The following is a 21107-nucleotide window of genomic DNA, read 5'->3' as shown; positions in this document are numbered from 1 at the left end:
GATTAAAAACTAAAAAATAGGCAATTTTACGCTAAGATTCCTTACCAAAAGATTAAGCTATTTTTCCTCTCCTTTTCTCCTTCATTTTTTTCATTTTAAAAGTGAAAAAAAAATTAGAAATCAGTAAACAGGCATTTTTTTAACCTTTGGGGTTCTTCTAGCCATATGAAAATTATGTTATCAATAAAGAGTATATTAGGTAAATTAATGCTGGATTCTTCCACTAACTTCCATGCAATTGTTTGCAAAAGGATAACATACAAACAGTTTATTTTAATGTAAACTCATTTTGTCAATGATGTCATATTCATATGTTTGGGCTTCATTCCAAACATATTTTTACTGTGCTAATTTAGACAATCAGAATTGAGCATTATAGAACCAAGAGCATTTAACATGTAAAAAGCAGATGTAATGAGTTCCCACCATTTGGAAAGTAACTTAAAAGGAAACTAAATTTTCATATCAATCCATTCATTAGTTTAAAGACTGTGTATTTTAGCTTTATCCTGATTCATTCAGTTCCATTCAGTTCAGTTGCTCAGTCCTGTCCGACTCTTTGCGACCCCATGAACTGTAGCATGCCAGGCCTCCCTGTCCATCACCAACTCCCAGAGTTTACACAAACTCATGTCCATTGAGTCGGTGATGCCATCTAACTATCTCATCCTCTGTCATCACCTTCTCCTCCTGCCCTCAATCTTCCAACATCAGGGTCTTTTCAAATGAGTCAGCTCTTCGCATCAGGTGGCTGAAGTATTGGAGTTTCAGTTTCAACATCAGTCTTTCCAAAAATATTCAGAACTGATTTCCTTTAGGACGGACTGGTTGGATCTCCTTGCTTCTCCATCACCACAGTCCAAAAGTATCAATTCTTCAGTGCTCAGCTTTCTTTATAGTCCAACTCTCACACCCATACATGACTACTGGAAAAACCATAGCCTTGACTAGACGGACCTTTGTTGACAAAGTAATATCTCTGCTTTTTAATATGCTGTCTAGTTTGCTCATAACTTTGCCACTCTTTCCACTGTTTCCCCATCTATTTGCTGTGAAGTGATGGAACTGGATGCCATAATCTTAGTTTTCTGAATGTTGAGCTTTAAGCCAACTTTTTCACTCTCCTCTTTCACTTTCATCAAGAGGCTCTTTAGTTCTTCTTCACTTTCTGCCATAAGGGTGGTGTCATCTGCATATCTGAGGTTATTGATCTTTTTCCCGGCAATCTTGATTTCAGCTTGTGCTTCCTCCAGCCCAGCATTTCTCATGATGTGCTCTGCATATAAGTTAATTAATTTCTAATTATTGGCTATCCAGAAAATGGGTTCATTATGACCACAAAGATGCTACCATCATGTAATTTTCAGAATCTCCCATATTTACTTTATATATGTCTATATAGATACACACACAAATAAAATTATAGTTCGTTTACAATGTTGCAGTGGTTTCAGGTGTAGAGCACAGTGAATCAGTTATATATACATGTATCTATTTTTTTCAGATTCTTTTCCCTTTTAGATTATTATAAAATATTGAGTATAGTTCTCTGTGCTGTACAGTGGATACTTGTTGGTTATCTATTTTATATATTGTCCTGAGTATATACTTATCCCAAATGAATGAAATAATGCCATTTGTAGCAACATGGATGGACCTAGACATTATCTTAAGTGAAGTAACTCAGATAAAGCCAGATATCATATGATATTTGGAATCTTTAATCATATCAAATAAGAGTCTGCATAGAATTTTTCAAACTCACTCTCGTTTTGATGTAGATTACTGAGTCTTCTTGGTCTCCTTTAAGGTGGTTCACATTTTCCAAGAAAATAGGCTATTGGGAAACTTGAATGTTAGTGCTACCTAAATGTGTTAAAGCCAAGTGTTTTAAGAATATTTTCATCATTTTCACACCCAGGACACCAAATGCTTTCTTGGATGTTTAGGTTTGCACTCACCCACTATCCTTCCTTGTTTTTGTTTTATTTTGTTTTGAAACAACTTCAGATAGCATTGCACATTTGCATCCCTTTTCCCCAAAATGTTGCATAGTTTGAACAGAAGCAGATCCCTCAGTCACTAATGAGTTTGTTTTGGCTGAGGATAAAATGAGATTATTTTGGCTTGGCTTTGTTAATTGTGGTCAGCAATCTCTTAAATTGATGTCTGGTGTTATTTGCTTTAGCAGGCAGCAGCTCGGAGGAGTAGAATGCCCTCAAAAACAGAATTCATGTCCAGTGTCTGGGATTTGCACTGGACTATTTCTCTGTGACTTGTGAAATCAAAGGGATACAGAAATTAAAGCTACTTTCTTAGAAGTGGAGAAAAAGTAACATGGAAATAAAATCTGAGATTATGTGATTTTTTAGTAATTGTCAGGGGCTAAATGTCCTGAAAAAGGCACAATAGTACTAAATAAGGAAATGAACTTGGTGAACTCACTAAGGAAAGAAATTGTAAGTAACCAGCTATCTTTGCCTTTCCACACAGATCAGTAGTAATTATTCTCTCATGTAAGCCCAGGTGTTCCTGCTAGTTCCTGTCTCATTATGAGCCAATGACCGTTGCATTTTATATTCATCTTTTTGATCTCTGTCATCAGCAGTTTTCTCTACATCCTGTTCTAGTTTCTCGTTTGGAGGTTGAAAGTAAATTACATCACCCATCTAACCAACCTCCTTCCCAACCAACCACTTAAATTGTCAAAAGCCAAGGACTGGAATTCTTTTTCATGTTTTTACTTTATAATGCTTAATAGAATACCTGGCACATAGTATGCCATTAATAAAGGAAATGCACAGCTAGCTGTTTCTGCTTTTTTCACAAAGTTGGAAGAAAAAAAAATCTGCCACTTTTTTATGGTGTTGTTTTTTTGTTGAGAAAGATAAGAAATAAATAGGTAGAATATTAGAGTATCAAAATATAGAATTATGCTCCATTGTGTTTTATTGGCAAAAGGAGGCAAATTGGAAAGACTTTGTATGTATTTATGATACATAATCCAGTATATTATGTATTTGATTTAATATACTATTATATATATATTGTGAGAGTATTTTGAAGATGTTAGACAATCTATTTTAATCATTCCCTTATTCATTTTTAGCTTTAGCAAATGTATATATGTGCACAATTTGAAGGGTCAAATAGTTCTACAATACAATTTAAAAAAATATTCTGTGACATTTGCCTTCATCTGCCTCACCCCAAGGTCAACTACTTTCATTTATTTTAGCTAATTATGTTGGTTTTTTTGAAACATATATCCGAAAACTGTGTTTGGCTTATGGATTTTTCCTTTCTCAGATTTAAGCATTAACTACTGCCTTCTCACTATGAATTATAAGGATGTTTTTCTTTTGTTTCACCCTATCCTAATTAGATAGGCACCCTTCTTACTACCCCATCTAGTAATTATGTAATTTTATTAGATCAATATATTCAGTGTTTATATTAGTTTGAGTTTATCAGTGTTTTTGAAAGCCTTCACTTGTATAAGTAAACTATGATAATCATTCTTTTCATGTAACATTTTATTATCCCTGGAGTTATTCATTTCCTAGATTTTTTTTCTTTACTTTGTTATTTGTCTTCTCTTGGCTGAAAAAAACCCCCAAACTCTGCTGATTAAGTAAATGTTTCCTCAAGATGATCAAGTCCATCAGTTTCGTATTTCAGAAAAAGGTCTCATGGCATTTCTGACCTATTCAACCTCAGCTCAATTATTATATTTATATCTGTCATCCTGGGACCTCTCTCCTCATGAACTTTTCTTCTCATTCTCTCCTCTGTGCTTGTTTGATTTACTCTTTTTTCTTTTAGTGAAATTCACTCTTCTGTAGTTTCCTGAGAAAGGATTTGGAGTTAAAGTTTTCATACCAGGAATGTCTGAAAATACCTTCATTCTGTTCTCACACTTGAATGATAATTAAATAAGGTATAGAAGTTTAAGCTGGAAAAACTTTTCCTTCAGAATTTTGTGTATGTTTTCCTTCTGGATTTCATTAGGGGCAAGACATTAGAAGCTTTTGAGATCTTTGTCTATATTCTAAAAATTCACTAAGATTTACCTTCATAGGGATCTATATTAATTGAGTTTACTAAGCATTCAGAATTTCTTTTAATTTAGAAATATATATTCTTGACATTTTCATGAACTATTTTTGTTTTAATGATTTGCTTGCCTAATTTCTTTTATTCTCTAGCTCTGGAACTCCTAAAAGCCAAATGTTAGACCCTCTGGATATGTTTTCTAAATTTTTTTCTCTCCTAATTTCCATCTGTCTTCTTACTCTACTTTGAAAGACTTCCTCAGCTTAATCTTATCCTCTAGTGAGTTTCTCTTTTAGTTTCTGCTACTTTGTTTAAAGGCTTCCCTGATTGTTCAATTGGTAAAGAATTCACCTGCAGTGCAGGAGACCCCAGTTCCATTCCTGGGTTGGGACGATCCTCTGGAGAAGGGGTAGGCTACCCACTCCAGTATTCTTGGGTTTCCTTAGTGGCTCAGCCAGTGAAGAATCTGCCTGGAATGTGGGAGACCTGGGTTTCATCCCTGGGTTGGGAAGATCCCCTGGAGAAGGGAATGGCTACCCTCTCTAGCATTCTGGCCTGGAGAATTCCATGGACTATGCAGTCCATGGAATATAGTCCATGGGGGAATATAGTCCTTGGGGTCACAAAGAGTTGGACATGACTGAGCGACTTTCACTTTCACCTTTCTCTTTGTTTAAACTTCTGAAACGTCTTTATCTGCTCAATATTCTGTTTTCAGAGTGTCCACGTCCAATGGCATAGTTGAAATATGTATATGAAAAAATGGTTTTAGTGATAGCCTATTATTTTGTTTTCTCCCCATCAAGGTTTTTTTTCAAATTTATTTTGAATTGGAATAGAATTGCTTTGCAATGTTGTATTCATTTCTACTGTACAGCTATGTGAATCAGCAATGTGTATGCATATGTTCCCTCCCTCTTGGACCTCCCTCCCACCGCCCTCATCCCACCCCTCTCGGTCATCACAGGGCACCGAGCTGAGCTCCCTCTACTGAATAGCAGCTTCCTACTAGCTATTTGTCTTACACATGGTGGTGTATATAAGTCAGTGCTACTCTTTCAAGTCGTCCCAAGCCCTCCTTCCCCAGCTGTGTCCACAAGTCCATTCTTTAAGTCTGCGTCTCTATTACTGCCCTGCAAATTGGTTCATGAGTACCATTTTTCTAGATTCCATATACATATGATAACATATATTTGTTTTTCTCTTTCTGACTTATTTCACTCTGTATGACAGACTCCTGGCTCATCCACATCACCACAAATGACCCAGTTTCATTCCTTTTTATGGCTGAGTAATATTCATGGGTCACAAAGAGTTGGACACGAGTGAGCAACTGAACTAAACTGAACTGAATATTCTATTGCATATATGTACCACATCTTCTTTATCAATTCCTCTGTCATTGGACATCTAGGTTGTTCCATGTCCTGGCTATTGTAAATAGTGTTGCAATGAATATTGAGGTACGTGTTTCTTTTTTAATTCCCCTTATAAGATTTCAACATGTCCCAACTTATTTTTATTCTATAGTTTGAATTGGTTATCCTCTTTATGTCAGACATTTTCTTCAGATACCTGATCATTCTTCTTTTTCTGCTTCTCTTTAGAATTAACAAGACTGAGTTATATGAAGTTGGCTGCCCAAGCTAGCTTAAAAGTACAATATCTACCTGGGCTGTTCAGTTGAGAAACTTCTCATGTCAACAGAGTTAGGTCTTTCCTCTTGAACTTTGTATTTCGCAGAACAGACTTCTGAATTGGCTGTCTGGAGAAGGAAGACTTAGTTTTCTGTCTCTGGACTGAGTTAGAGAAGCTGGTGAAAGATTTCAGTATGACTGTGATCAAGTAAACTTCTCAACTAGGTGTTTGGCTTCTGGTTCAGTGAGCCTATAACATACTCATTTTAAAATCCAGTCTTCTGCAAAAAGGGTAGGTAGAAGGGAGTCAGTTTCCTTCCTATGTGGCCTGACAGTGAGTTGGGGAGATGACTGCTTTGTAAACACTCAAGGTGATTTCTTATTTTTTAAAAACACCTATTTCCCCCTCATTCAGCCACACTTCTAGATATTCTGTGATATAAGTCAGATTTGGCTTTTGCTGTTTCTACTTTAAAATTTAATATTTTGTTCATCCTGTTTAATCCTTTAACTCTGCTCCCCTGATACACAACTTCTGGAATCATGACACCTTTCTGTTCTATCTCATTTTCTCAGTATGTTAAGTTTTAATGATATTTAAGATAGTGCTACTGGTAAAGAACCTACTTGCCAGTGCAGGAGACATAAGAGATGTGGGTTCAATCCTCGGGTTGGGAAGATCCCCTGGAGAAGGGCATGGTAGCCCACTCCAGTATTGTTGCCTGGAAAACCCCTATGGACAGAGGAGATTGGTGAGTTACAGTCCATGGAGTCACAGAGAGTCAGATACAACCGAAGCGACTAAGCACTCACATAAACAAAAAGCACAAGTGCATGTAAGTTTCTTCTCTGCCATTTTTACCTGGAAGTCTAATTTTTATGTTATCTATAATGATTTCCAAAGATAAGTATGGATTTTGTTTTTTGCTTATATTAGTATATTTTCCATCGTACGTTAGCATGCTATGTGTACTTAGGATGTCACTAGTGAAAGAGAAATAATTATGCACGAATGTTTGTTTTGTTACCAAGTGTCTGTTCTAATCTTACGAGTTTTCAATAGAACCATGAACTGTAATGTACCCACCAGAGTACTTTGTACATGCATGTACTCATAATCAAAGACTATTCAAGCTCAAAGAGACCCAGGACATACTGGTCCATCTCTTTCATTTTGCGTATAAATACACTGGAGTTTCAAGGAGCCTAGCCCAGTGGGTCCTGTATCTATTATAGGAAAAGCCGGAGCCAGGCTCATCCTCTTGCCTGGCCATGTTGCCTCCTCAGATTGTGCTGGTCGATGGCATGACCTCTGGTGGAAAAGCAAGTTTCACTTGGATGCTGTGAGGACTTGAAGCAAATATGTAAAATAATGTAATTTTTAGGAGAAGATCTGGTTACAGGGTCCAGTTAGCTTTGGGTCTGAAGCATACAAGATGTCAGTACTTCCTCAAGTAGTATGTGAATTGAATAGTTAAGTCACGTTAAGATTCATTATTTCTCAGTACTTAAAGGTAAAAATTGGAGAAGGAAATGGCAACCCACTCCAGTGTTCTTGCCTGGAGAATCCCAGGGACGGGGGAGCCTGGTGGGCTGCTGTCTATGGGGTCGCACAGAGCCGGACACGACTGAAGTGACTTAGCAAAGGTAAAAATAGATCAATTTCCTGTCTTTACTCATAACTGGTAAGATGCTGGAAGACAGTTTTAATCTTAATTCAGCTAATTTTAGCTGTTAAAAATGTATACATAAGATATTGGAGACATTTAATTTTGAGGTATGTATCATTTTAAACAAACTCAGTTTCACATAAGCACAACATTGACTGTTTATGTTGAAAAATGCACCTTTGAGGTTAGAGGTCTTTATTCTGGATAGAAAGTCTTCCCATAGCAGGCTTCACTATTGCATTAAAATAGATTCATTTCCTTCACATTTCTTGCATACAATTTTCAGGATTCCATCCACATGTTACATGAAGTGAATTGCTCTTCATTAAAAAGTCTTGTGAGAGAAAAGAAATTGCATGACCAATGAATATATACAGTGCATATGATCTTCTCTAAGTCACTATTATTCAGACTTTTATAATGGGGTTTTATTAAGTTTGAGATTCTCGAACTGAATTAAAGTGTAACAGTTGTATTTATCATAAAGAATGTCACAAATGCATGGTCTCCAGAGGCCCAAAGAGGAAATGGAAATGAATAAACATAATTGCAGCAGCATTTTGGCAGTGTGTGGAGGAGGAGACAAGAAAATGAAAACAAATGTCTTCTTGACATGACATCAGCTTTGTACATAACCGACAATTTATTATAATGCTGGTGATTATGGTTCTGTGTAAAGCATGAGTACCATAGTGATCTACAAAGAGGAAATCATTTGTAGAAAAAGGAGAGTTCCTTAGAGGTGTTTTAGTAGACAGAACCACGAGAAAATGTAGTATGCTTTAATAAGGGAGGAAGATAAATATGGATATGGGGCTGATTTATTGTTTCTCTATAGCAATGCAATAATTAATATCCTAGGTCTTTGAAGTTGTTTTTCAATAGAGAACACCCAATTATGTCAAAATTTGCATTTCACATCTCATTGGTTACTTAGTTACTGTTACTGGGATGATTATATGACATGATGTTTAGCTTTCTGATGAATGATACAGCACTCATTATCAAGATAGTTTATTTCATGGCAGATATAGTTACAATTTTTGTTTCACAAAGGCTTTGAAGAATCTTACCTCTTAAGCTCCTAAAGTAAATACTTAAAAAAAAAAATGTATAATTACCTGCTGCAGCGATTTGGCCCAAGTCTTCCCTGTGGCTTTCTATGAAGTGCAGTAGGTAACTAAAGCACCATCCATCTGTCAAACTCAGAGAAACTGTTAAAAAATTACCCAGCCCATTTTTTTCTACTGATTTGGAAGTTGGTTACACAACAGCTGTTAGCAGAGATACAGGTGAATCTTATGTAAATACTGCCATATTCCTTTAAAACTGGAATAAATCACTGTCTACATGCAGTGTGTGAATTAGCATATTTATTCTTTCACACCTGCCAAATATACATTTTTCTTGTTCGTGTACGTAAAATAGGGACCGGAAAAGCATAAAGCTTCTAGCATATTGCATACTTATAGACAATATTCTGTAGAATGAAGTGTATATGAATTTTCCCTGACATATATGAAAGAAATGTCAAAAACTTTCATACTTGACTTGAGGATTTCATTTGACACAAGACAAGAATTTAGATGTGGGAGATATTTCTGAAGAAATCTGATCTGATGTGTTTTTAGTGGCTGTGAGAAAAATGACTTGGAAATACTAGAAAGCATTTCATCATTAGTTTACACCTCTAATGAGCCCACGATATAGAAAGAAGGAAAGAAAAAACACATTTTTAAGGGTAGCGAGGTGATTTCTTACCTGAGTTTTATAACATGGTAAGAAATTAACTCTTAACTACCATGCAATGATTGTGCATACTGAATATATTTAAAGCAGGTGGTTCATAGACATTTGTATATTTAGTGAGTTTTTTCACCCCACTTGCTGGAATTTGAGTATTCTGTGTAGATTATTATTATTCTGTACAGATTATTATCTCTCATAGGGCAGAGATTCTATCTTCTACTAAACTATTATGTTATGTCCCCAAAATAGAGTTCTGCAGAATTCTAACTTAATAAATATAGCACCACAGAAAGTCTAGGCAAATGTATTTTTCCCTTAATGGAGGAAAACATTTTAAAAAATAATTTAAAAAATCTTAATGTTCTTACTAATTGTCTGTGAAAGCTAATATAAGTGGTTTGGGGCATAACTTTAGGGAGAAAAATTTATTTGCTTACTGGTAAATAGTTAATTCCCAGGATTTCTGGACTTGCAGCATCTAATTGAAAATTTTGTGCCATGATTTCTGAGCTCTTTCTTCTAAAATTTTATTTGATTCAGAAAGTAATTCAGAATACTTACATGATGAAGTTTTTCTAGTAGCTACATTGAGAGAAAATTCACTCTTTAAAGTGTATAATTTAGTAGTTTAAAAAAAAATAGGTTTATAGTTATGCAACCATCACCACACTCAAATTCCAGGACATTTTCATCACCCACCGCCCTCCCCCCAAAAAAACACTCTACCATAAGCAGTCATTCTCCACTGAATGGAATTTCCGAAAGTCAACTGAGATGCATGAAGCTACTCTAAGGTATTATAAAAGCAGTGAGGGAGTCGCTGGTGTACAGAAAGCTTGGTTGCACTGATGACTCCTTCATATTCACTGTCATGATTTGCTTTACAGTTATGGCTGCAAATGTGATGAATTGATGCATTTTTAAGTGGTGGTCTCCAGTACAGGTTTTAATGTTTCTCTGTAGGAGGAAGGACTCAGAGAGGCAGTTTAAATTGAAGGAAAGGCTAAGAACTTTATAGCTGACTTTTCATAGCCTGGTCTGGTCTACTCTGAGTATATATCATTTAGGGGAAAGGTGGTTGGAGATTAAGAGACTTGTCTTGCACTGTCTTCAACAAGCAAGCTACCCTCTGTACTTAAATATTTTATTTTGAGCGGTTTCACTGTGGTTAATGGAAATCATTGGGGGTCTAAAGCTTGTGCCGACATCATTGTCAGGTGACACTGTATCATAGCAAAGGACAATGTATTGCTTTTTTCCCTTAGATTTAAGATTCCTAATGATTACTCCTTCTCTCCTTGAGTTTTTGTTTTGTTTTTTTTTTTCATTTATTTTTATTAGTTGGAGGCTAATTACTTTACAGTATTGTAGTGGTTTTTGCCATATATTGACATGAATCAGCCATGGATTTACATGTGTTCCCCATCCTGATACCCCCTCCCACCTCCCTCCCCATCCCATCCCTCTGGGTCTTCCCAGTACACCATCTGTGAGCACTTGTCTCATGCATCCAACCTGGGCTGGTGATCTGTTTCACCCTTGATAGTATATTTGTTTCAATGCTATTCTCTCTGAGCATCCCACCCTCACCTCTCCTTGAGTTTTTGAAGGTGCCCACATTAGACTGCAGGGAGATCCAACCAGTCCATCCTGAAGGAGATAGGTCCTGGGTGTTCATTGGAGGGACTGATTATAAAACTGAAACTCCAATACTTTGGCCACCTCATGCAAAGACTTGACTCACTGGAAAAGACCCTGATGCTGGGAGGGATTGGGGGCAGGAGGAGAAGGGGACGACAGAGGATGAGATGGTTGGATGGCATCACCGACTCGATGGGCATGAATTTGAGTGAACTCCGGGAGTTTGTGATGGACAGGGAGGCCTGGAGTGCTGCGATTCAGGGGTTCCCAAAGAGTCAGACACGACTGAGTGACTGGACTAACTAACTAACCATACTTTTCTGGAACCTCTGGTTTCCTGACTTGATTTGTTAGTCAACTTGGTCCTCCTGTGTTTCTCACTCCCCAAGGCCCACAGTTCATCTGGCTCTGTTTGCTTCCAACAATGGCTGGGTATCTTGACCGCAGTCCTAGCATTCCCTTCTTGAATCTGCCACACCAGACCTGCAGTCAGAGCTTAAGTGCCCCTGCCCTCCTTGTGACTCACCTGTTTTTGGTATCCTTTTTGTTTGTTTGTTTTTCTTTTTGATATAATTTTTGTATCAAAATTATATCAAAATATTTTTCAGTTAAGGGGCAAATCCTTTGAAGTTAAGAGCCCTGCCTGTATATGCTTCCTTGGTTAGCTGTGGATAGAGAGAGCTTTGGGGCTTAAAAATCCCCTGGAATAAAATCAATGGGCATTTTTAACTATTCATTTCCTGATCTTGCATTAGAACCTAAATAATAGTGCTTCAAGGGATTAAGGGACTAAGTCTACATTATTAGCTTACTAAGCATTTCTTATTTATTTGAAAATTCTTTTTTCTTTTTTTCTGGGAGGGCACCAATAATTGGGGAATATGTTTCCAACATGCAAAATGAGTTGTATCTTTCCATAAGCAAGCCTATAATTGGGCTCCTGCAGCCACACAGCTTCTCATATGGTACTTATGAGTCAATTAAAGCACCCTAACAAGCAATTATGGGTTTATTGTTTAATTCAATTTCCACAACTCACGCTGTTCCACTCAAAAGTTGCATATATGTCATTCTGCATGTAATAATAAGCACAGATTTTATTCAAATATAGTTTTTGAAGAATGGAATCTCCAAATACCATGCTTTCACCCACTGTGCTCTGCATAGGAAGAGAAAAAATACTAGGAGAAAATGAAAACACTTGGAATATGGCAAGAACTGGCTTTTCATTCCAAATCGACTCATTTGGATAATAGCAAGTAAAAATGTCTTCTCTACTACCTATAGTTATCACAAAAATGCAGTTGCTGGGACATCCACTGAGAGAATTGGAGTACGTGAGACAGTTGGTAGTTTGAGCTTTGGTGGTTGATGTCTGAAGGGGAAGGGCCTAGGTTTGGTCCTTGAGTGAATTTGGCTTGGTCAGTACTGGGTGACCCCAGTCTCTGCCCTGGGAAATGCCATGGTGGGCACCTCCTTCCCTGTTGCCAATGATGCTACCAGGGCTCCTGGCCATGTCCCGCATCAGTGTTGGCCCCTTGCATGAAGGACTAGAACAGAGGCCAGAGTAAGTAGGCACAGACGAGCTGGGAAGACAATTGCACAGCATGTAGGAGCCCATATTGATACCCATCCCATCCCTGGCCAGCTTGTGGCTCTCGAGCTTGGACAGTGGGAGTGGCTCAAGGCTCTCCTCTCTCATGGTGGACAGTGCAGAGCAGGAGCAATGAGGCATGCTTCCAGTGAATGAGAGCTTAGACTTAGCCTTCTTTTCGCATGCTCAATCACTAAGTCTTGTCTGACTCTTTGAGACCTCATAAACTTTAGCCCTCCAGGCTCCTCTGTCTATGGGGATTCTCCAGGCAAAAATATTGGAATGGGGTGCCATTTTCCGAGGATCTTCCTGACCCAGGGATCTGAAACCACATCTCCTGTGTCTGTTGCATTGGCAGTCGGGTTCTTTACCACTGAGCCACCAGAGAAGCCACTTTTCCAGGACTTAGAACTTCCTATTCCTTCTAATTGTTCTCACTCCTTTCCAACTTAAATATGTCTCTGCAGAGACTGTTCCTTCATTCATGAAGCCAACAATCCAAGGATTACAGTTGGATGGGAGGAAAGTGGCTTTGCATGTCCCATGGCTCAGACTTCCCCCAATCCTGGTATTTGCCACTGAAATGCACTTTTGTTTAATATAGATGTATGCAGTCTTCCTTATGCTTTGTCTTGAATAAGAAATAAATCTGTCTGTTTTCCCTAAGGGTACCCAATAGAGGGTGGGGAGTGTAATTCTGAAGGTGCCTGAGTGGCTGAGGGAAGTCAGGCTGGGTGATTGAAAAGCCAGAGAATTAAAATAAAACCAGCCTGTTGTGAGAGCAAGGACGAGGGAAGGTGTGGTAAGCCTGATTGTGTCAACTCTGTTTTTCTTATTTTTGCAAGTAGATGAGGTAGGCTTGGTTTTTGTTCCAGTGGATGAGCTATGAAGAAATACCTTTGCCCTATATTGTAGGTTGGCTAAAAGCTCCCCAAAATGCACAAGCTCTAATTCCAGGAACGTGTGAATATCTTATTTCCATGGCAAAGAGGACCTTGCAGACGTGATTAATTAAGTTAAGGCTTGTGAGGGGAGAATATGCTGGATCACCCAGGTGGATCCAATGCAATCACAACAGACCTTCTAAGTAAGAGGGAGGCAGGACGCCCTGTGATGACGCAGAGAGAAAGTGACCTGCTCACATTCTCATGCCATACTCTTGGATTTGAAGGCTGAGGAAGGGGCTAGGAGTGAAGGATGCAGGCAGCCGCCGGAACTGGAAAGGGCTTGGTACCTGATTCTCCATAGAACCTTGAGAAGGAAACTGATTTCGGACTTCTGACTCCTAGAACTGTAAGAGAAAATATTTCTGTTCTTGCAAGTTGCTAAGTTTTTTGGTAATTTGTTACAGTGACAACAAAAAACAATAATACCCAGGAAACAGTAACATTAACAAGCATTTCGTGGGTCTTTCCTGAAACTAAAGGACCAATAGTTGAGCTGTTCAGTAGAGCAGGGGTCCCCAAACTCTAAGCATCTCCTGTCAGAGTGGTGGTGAAAATAGACTAAAGTGCACAATGAATATAATGTGCTTGAATCATCCCCAAGCCATCTACCCCTTTCCCCTCATCCCCCAGTGTGTGGAAAGATTGTCTTCCATGAAACTGGGTCCTGGTGCCAAAAAGGTTGGGGACCGCTGCGGTCGAGCCTCTAAGTCCTTCAGCACCTGCCCAAGGCAACATGCCTGGTGACCCCTGCCTCCTACCTTGCGGTGGGGCTTCAAAAAACACTTCTGTTTTATGTATGTGTGTGCGCGCACACACTCAGTCATGTCCGACTCTTTGGGATCACATAGCCCGCCAGGCTCCTCTGTCCTTGGGATTTTCCAGGCAAGAATACCAGAGTGGGTTGTCATTTCCTTCTCCAGGGGATCCAGAGATTGAACCCATGTCTCTTGTATCTCTTTCACCGGTAGGCGGGTTCTTCACCACTGTGCTACCTGGGAAGTCCTCAACTGTGTTATGGGGAAGGAGCACATAAATTTGTAATAAGCATCCATACACCAGTCAGTCACAGGCTCTACTCTCCAGATCTCAGCACCTAGTGGTAAAGCACATGTGTGGCAGGCTTCGTATTTTTTAAATGCCTTTAAATTTGCATCCTTAATTCAATCAAATTTTTCTCTCTGCATCCTGTCATTGTGCCTTCATGGAAAGGGACAAGATAAATGTCATCTCAGATAGGAGATGGATGTGTCTATCAATCAGAAAGAATGCAAAACCCTTCTCTTTTTGCCTGGGTGGGTGATTAGTAGGGGGGGGAAAAAAACTGGGGTGGGGAAGCCAAGCAAAAGTAACTTGTGTCATGGTTTTCCCTGACTCAGGACTGATGTAAGAGGTGGAGAGTTTGGCTAAGGGACCAGCAAAAAGCTGAAGGATTTCTGCTCCATATCTTGTTCAGAGCTCTGGGAAGAGATGCCCCACAGGGGTGCTACTCCAGGAGGAGGGCCTCATTGCCTCCTCAGAAGCTCCGAGTTTCCTGTGTTACAGTCTGCAGAAATGCCCCCAGGCCCTGGGAAGGGTGTGGTAGCTGCTGGTGCAGGCCGGCTTCATAGGAGAACATACTCTGACTCTCCAGAGCACTGATCACGGGGCCCCAGTGGGAAGTTCCACACCAGGAGGTACCAGGTGGGCTGAGCCCCATCAGCTTCGAGGACAACAGTCCTCTGATGAGGATCAGGCTGAGAGGGGAGCGTTCGTGTGATTTTCACCCTTAAAGGAGACTTCCCTGGTGGGTGAGCAGCCGCCCGGTGAACAAGGGCCACTCCTGCTGTAGACACGGGCAGTGACCCAGGGCACTTCTGAAGGACCTTCACATAGATCTGAGACCCCTGATAGCTACTGGGGACCCAGGTTCCTTCCTGGAGGGGTGAAGGGGAGGTGGCTGGCAGAGAAACTGCACATTTACCTGAAAATAATTATTTTAAATAGGAAGGAGGCTAATTAAAATGGCCAAATCTGAGATAGCTTTAATTGGCAATTGCACCTTTCCTGATTACCTACAAGGAAGGGTGCTCTTAAGAAAGATTGCATCAGTGTATGATGAAATAATTGGAGTGGAGTGCAGTTCTGCCCTTAGTCTCAGTAAGAGCTGACCTCCATGCCTTAGAGCACGGTTGCCAACCTTCTGGCACCAGGGACACTTCTTCCGTGGACAAAGTAGAGAGTATGGCTTAGGGAGAATTCGAGCACGTTACATTCATTGTGCACTTTATTTCTATTATTATTCACGTCAGCTCCACCTCATCAAGCATTAGATCCTGGAGGGTGGGGACCCCTGCCTTAGAGAACCCTTCTCTGGCCCCCTTCCAGCCTGTTCCTTCTCAGAAGCAAGGATGCCATGATTCCTAATCCACTCCCTATTTAAACTCTGCCTAGTTGTCAGAGCCTTGGAATCCCCTGCCTTAAGAGTCTGAACCAGCTTCAAGAACTTACAGGAGCCTCTTCTCTGAGTCTGACCTGTGATCAGCATTTGTACTGCCTTCATGTACACCCTAAATCTATGGGTGTACAAGGGTGGCCGATTTGTGAATTGAGCTTTGGAGTATTGACTGTAGGGCCCACTCACAAATGTAAGATGTTCCTTCTGGAGGTAGAATCCAGCTGGGGGTGAGAAGAGAGGACTGGTCAGAGACTCGTGCTTGGGCCACATTTCCTGAGCTGCCACATTCCAGCCTGAAACTCCAAGTCATCCCAGAATTTATATTGGAACTTCATGTTCCAAGTCATGAAGTATTTTAATTAGAATAGAACTGATCTATTACAGGCTTGTAAATTTCAATGATAACTCTTTAGACTTATGATCTGTGGCCTCCTGTATTCCAGCGCTGGTACCCACATGTGTAAGGGGCAACCTGGCATTGCATCATTAAATTAGTGTTCTTGTTACACAGACACGGAACAGGTAGTCAAAAATGTTATGAGCCTTATCAAAGAAGAGGCACAGGATCTTAGAATATGTATAGCAAGGGCAGGAAGCCAGCACATCTGCTTTTTCCTCTGCACAGATATAAGTTGTGCCAGGCCCCTGGTCAGACTCATGTCTTCACTGTGGGCATTCTTCAAGCCTCCTCTCCATCCAGGAAGGCTCCTGGCAGCCCAGTGTCTGAGGCCCCAGAGTCCTGCTCTTGCTTGCAAGAGTGGATTCCCTGAGTGGAATGAGCTTTTATTTCCATGTTTTTTTTACCTGTGTATCCCAGGCGTCTGTTGCAGGGTCTGCCCTGCATTGTTCGAATGTTGTGTGAGCTGAGCTCCTCTCCTTTTCGGTGTACGTATATTGAACTCTACCTGAACTGAAGTGGTTCACAGTTTCAAAACAGCAAGCAAATAGAGCTCTTCTAGTTTTCTAGCATGTCACCCTCATTTCCTGGACATCATGACCTCTTGAGTCAAGGTTTTCCTACCTTTTCTTGTCAACTAATAGAGTTGGACTCTAGTTAGGAACAACTTTGGGAAAGTGATGTGTCCTTGGTGAAGGTGATGAACACAAGTAGATCTGAAGTAGTGGATTCCATCACTTATTTAGTCATTCCAGGTAGAATATTACCATTTCTTATCATAAAGCCAGCAACCCCTGCCCTCTTCATATCATAATTGAATAGAAGACAAACTAATCATGGCATGTCTCACTATCAGAGCTTAGAGGTGATGGGGGCAGAAAGTCTAGTAATTTAGTGGTAGTTAATAATCTGCTGATTTCAGTTATCATTAAAGCCTAAGAAGGTTGCCTAACCATCTTACATTGACAGTCGGTGTCCTCCAAAAATTAACTTGGAATCACGCTGAGAATACATATAGATCCTTGCTTTATTTCTTCTGCTAAATTCTCAGATAATTTTACATTTCCTGCCAGGCCATTCCTTTTCATGCTGATAGTATTAAAAAGAATCAGGTAACATGGGGAAGCAATTAGTAACTCTTTTTCCCTTCTTTGGTGAATTTTTTTTTTCTCCCAAGGCTCAGGCTATGTCATGATTAAGAGAAAGATAAAGCTGAACTCAATTCTGTGTGTTATGCTCATTGCTAGACACTATTAAGAGGAAAATCACACAGACATTTAGAGGGTTCTAGGTCATTTGACCACACCCACTTACCAGGTGACTGTTCTCATCTGAGAACTTCTGTCTCAGTAACTTAGCTCACCCACCTGTTTCTCCATCATTCCTTTAATGAGAATACCCAGCTGTTCCAGGCAGCCAGTCTGAAAGCTTTCTGTCTAAAACTTAAGAGAGCTAAATCTCAAACAACACACAATAAGATTGTTCTAAAGCTATTTGAGCTAATTTTACCTGGGGGTACAATTTTCCTCCAGTAAAGAGAGCCATATTTCAAGTTTAATTGTAATAAAATGTAATTAAGCCTTGATTTGCTGTTCCTCTTAAAAGATTCATTTCACGTAGAAATATATGACAGGGATGATCAATAGTAAACACTTCTCCCTTGCCTGATGAAAAGACCTTTCCCACTAGTACAGTACAGTGCTTTAAATACTTAAAAACACCAAAAGAGACATCATTTCTCTAGATGGTGACCTTCAAGTGGTGTGCTATGATCCAAAAGTTACAGAACTGACAGTTCAACTGAATAGCAGGTGTCTGACAGGTCCAGTCTCTGCTTATTTCTTTCCCATCTGCACCTTACGTATCATTTCCGTCCAAGACTGAAGTGCCTGTGTTTCTCTTGTGTACCAGGATTTCCCATTGGTTATTGCCATTAAGGAAACTGCATTAATGTGCGGCTATTATCTGTGTATGTGCCTGCCACTGCAGTAGTGTCCTTGAAAGCTCGATTTATATGCACATGTATATTTCCTTACACACACAAGAAGTGATTTTATAATTATTCATAATTACTAATATTTTGTAACCAAGTGAGTGTATGGATGGATGAATAAACAACTCAATTTCAGTAACTTCTATTAGGGGAAAAGGTGTAGGTAATAAAGGCCCAAAATTCAATAAGTATACTGACCACCTCTGATTTAGTCCTCAAAAAAACTCTGACTTAAGGAGTTTATACACACTTAATATTGCCCACAGAACTATAAGTGCGTGTGTGTGCTCAGTCATGTCTGACTCTTAAAACCCCATGGGCTACAGCCTGCCAGGCTCCTCTGTCCTTGGGATTTTCCGGGCAAGAATACTGAAGTGGGTTGCCATTTTCTTCTGCAGAGAGCTTCCTCACCCAGGGATCATACCCATGTCTCCTGCATTGGCAGGCAAATTATTTACCCCTGAACCACCAGGGAAACCAATATAGTTGAATATAGACATTCATAAATCCATTTGTACTCTAATTTAGACAGCTTGCAGAACTTAAAAATATCATTGAATGTTTATTGTATAGTTTTCAAATTTTAAACTTAAATGAAATTATAGAAAGTCTTTTAAAATGTTTTTTCATTGGAAAAACTCTTAATTTGTATATTTGTAGAGGTTTAGTTTTCAAATAGCAATATTTTTTTCAAAGTGTTCATAGTTCCTCTTTGTTATTCATTACATTGTCATCTTGGAAAAAGAATTAGCATTGTAAAAATCCCCTAAATTGACTCCAAATTAGTTATCTAAGCATGAAATTCAAGTAAACATTTGCTTGTACCCTACTTGAGAAAAGATCTTGCACTGTATTCATCATTAATGGCTATAATATTCCCAACAAAGAAAATGCAGGTGATGTTGGCTTGATGTGCAGTGGATTTTGTCCTAGGATATGGACAGAAACAAGAACAAAAACTATTCAAAATGAATGAATAGCCCCACCTGCTCCAGAGCAGATGTACAAACTGGGACATATTGTGTGTGCAGCCATTGTTGTTTTAGCTAATTCCTTGGTCCTAAAGCATTAGATACATTTGACTTTCACTACTTCATAAATAAATAAATAAGTGGATGGATAAATGGATAAATGATACTCAGATTGACTTGTTTTTTTGTTGTGCTCCAGATAAAGAAATTCAGAATATAAGAGAAATGGGCAACTGAAGGTCCTTGCTTATACTTACCCTGAGCTAGAAAAGTTTTATAAACAGTTCTTAACAGTGTTTCTAAGTTGTGGTCTTTTAAAAAGCTATAATAAAAGTGATCCTAAACAATTTGTTCTTAGGATGCTAAACTCAGCAAATATCCATTAACACATACCATTTCCAAAGACGTCATGCCAAAGGCAGGTGGTCATTGGACAGGCTGGATCAAAACCACCTGGGACGCTTAAAGACAAAAATATTTCCAGACTTCTTTCTCATCTTCTTTCAAATGAGATGCTGTTTGAGTAGATCTGAAGTTATGCCATCAAATCTCTCTGTTCTCAAAGACATCCTTGGTTAGAAATCAGTTGAGAAGTGTAGTTGTCAACCAGGGGGACATGTCAATGTGTAAAGTCATTTTTGGTTTTCAAAACCAGGAGGGTACATGTGCTATTGGCATCTAATTGGCTTAGGCCAAGAATGCTGCTAAGTATCTTACTATGTGCAAGACAAACTTGTGTACCCATAAAATGAAATTATCTAGTCTAAAATGTCACTGATGCCAAGTGTGAGACATGTTGGTCTAGAAAGTAAAGATATATCCTTTGAGTCCATAATTAGGGTGAATCAAAGAGGCACAAAATATCATTTGTTCATAATTGAATAAAATGGCATTAGTCCAAAGACTCATAAAAATTAAGCAAACTCAAAAAAAATGTTTTACTTTGAAATAAGTTCATGGTATGACTGCAGACAATTCCAGTTGAAAAAGTATGTGAGAAGCATTGAAGAGTTATCTGCAGTTGGTAGGATATCTGTAATGGGGATTAAATGGAGACATTATGCCTGTACTTGAAAAAATGATTAAAAAATTCAACTGATCCTGAAATGTTAGTACAGGGAAAAAATGGTTTACTTGTAGAAAGGGAAATTTATTTTTAAATGCTGACTGACAAACATAGGACCATTTAAACATTAGTGCCATTTAAACAAGTTAACAAAAATCAAATCTATGAAAAATGCAAATGATATTTTTCATGGTTTGGTCCTTTTTCATCTTTGTATTGTTCTGTTGTAGATTCTGTTTTCTAGTTTTATACCATCTCTAGAGATCAAATGCTCACAAGCAGGACATACAGAAAATTACTGAACATTATTTTGGTTGCTGTCAGTGCAGGGTTTGGATTAATAATGAAACCAATTAAATTATCAAATACCTCCACTGGCAACAATAAACATTTAATTTCCAGAGAGAAATAAGATTAGCTATGTTGAACACCTTTTGCAATCACAGTGATAACAAAATTTTTCAAACATTTGGGAATTCTGCTCCTTCGTCCAAGAATCAGCAGCAGCTTGATTTAATTAAAATAGCAACAAAAGAATCTTTTTTTTTTTTTAGCTGTCTCATGCATCTCTGATAATAACCAGTCAGCAGAAATGACGGAATGCCTCAAGCAGATATATGGCATGCCTCCCCTCGTGCAAGAATGTACAGTCCCATGTCGCGATGACTGCACCTTCACCGCTTGGTCCAAGTTTACACCTTGCTCCACGAATTGTGAAACAACCCGAAGTAGAAGGCGACAGCTCACAGGTAATTTGTGCATTTTATTTAGCTTCAAGCAGGTGATGCTGTCCCAAACCTGTTGAGGAGAATGTCCATTCCAGAAGGATGGGAAATTATATCATCTCTCCCTCTCCCCCCACCCTCCCTGCAATTATGTATCTCCTAGGCATATGATTGACACACAATATGTATTCAATTAATACTTGTGAAATAAATGAAAGATATGAACC

At 39.0% G+C, this 21107-nt stretch overlaps 1 protein-coding gene across 1 annotated transcript in view; it reads left to right on the top strand.

The window, feature by feature from the left end:
* Positions 1-21107, top strand: part of THSD7B (thrombospondin type 1 domain containing 7B) — a 970494-nt gene that overhangs the window by 669128 nt on the left and 280259 nt on the right. Inside the window, exon 13 of the mRNA XM_070476270.1 lies at positions 20710-20904. Coding sequence (XP_070332371.1) covers positions 20710-20904 — 195 coding nt within the window. The remainder of the gene's footprint in view (positions 1-20709; positions 20905-21107) is intronic.

Source organism: Odocoileus virginianus, chromosome 13 (assembly GCF_023699985.2).
Source record: "Odocoileus virginianus isolate 20LAN1187 ecotype Illinois chromosome 13, Ovbor_1.2, whole genome shotgun sequence".
NCBI lineage: Eukaryota > Metazoa > Chordata > Mammalia > Artiodactyla > Cervidae > Odocoileus > Odocoileus virginianus.
Note: the sequence above shows the minus strand (reverse complement) of the source record. Positions and strands in the feature narration are given on the sequence as shown.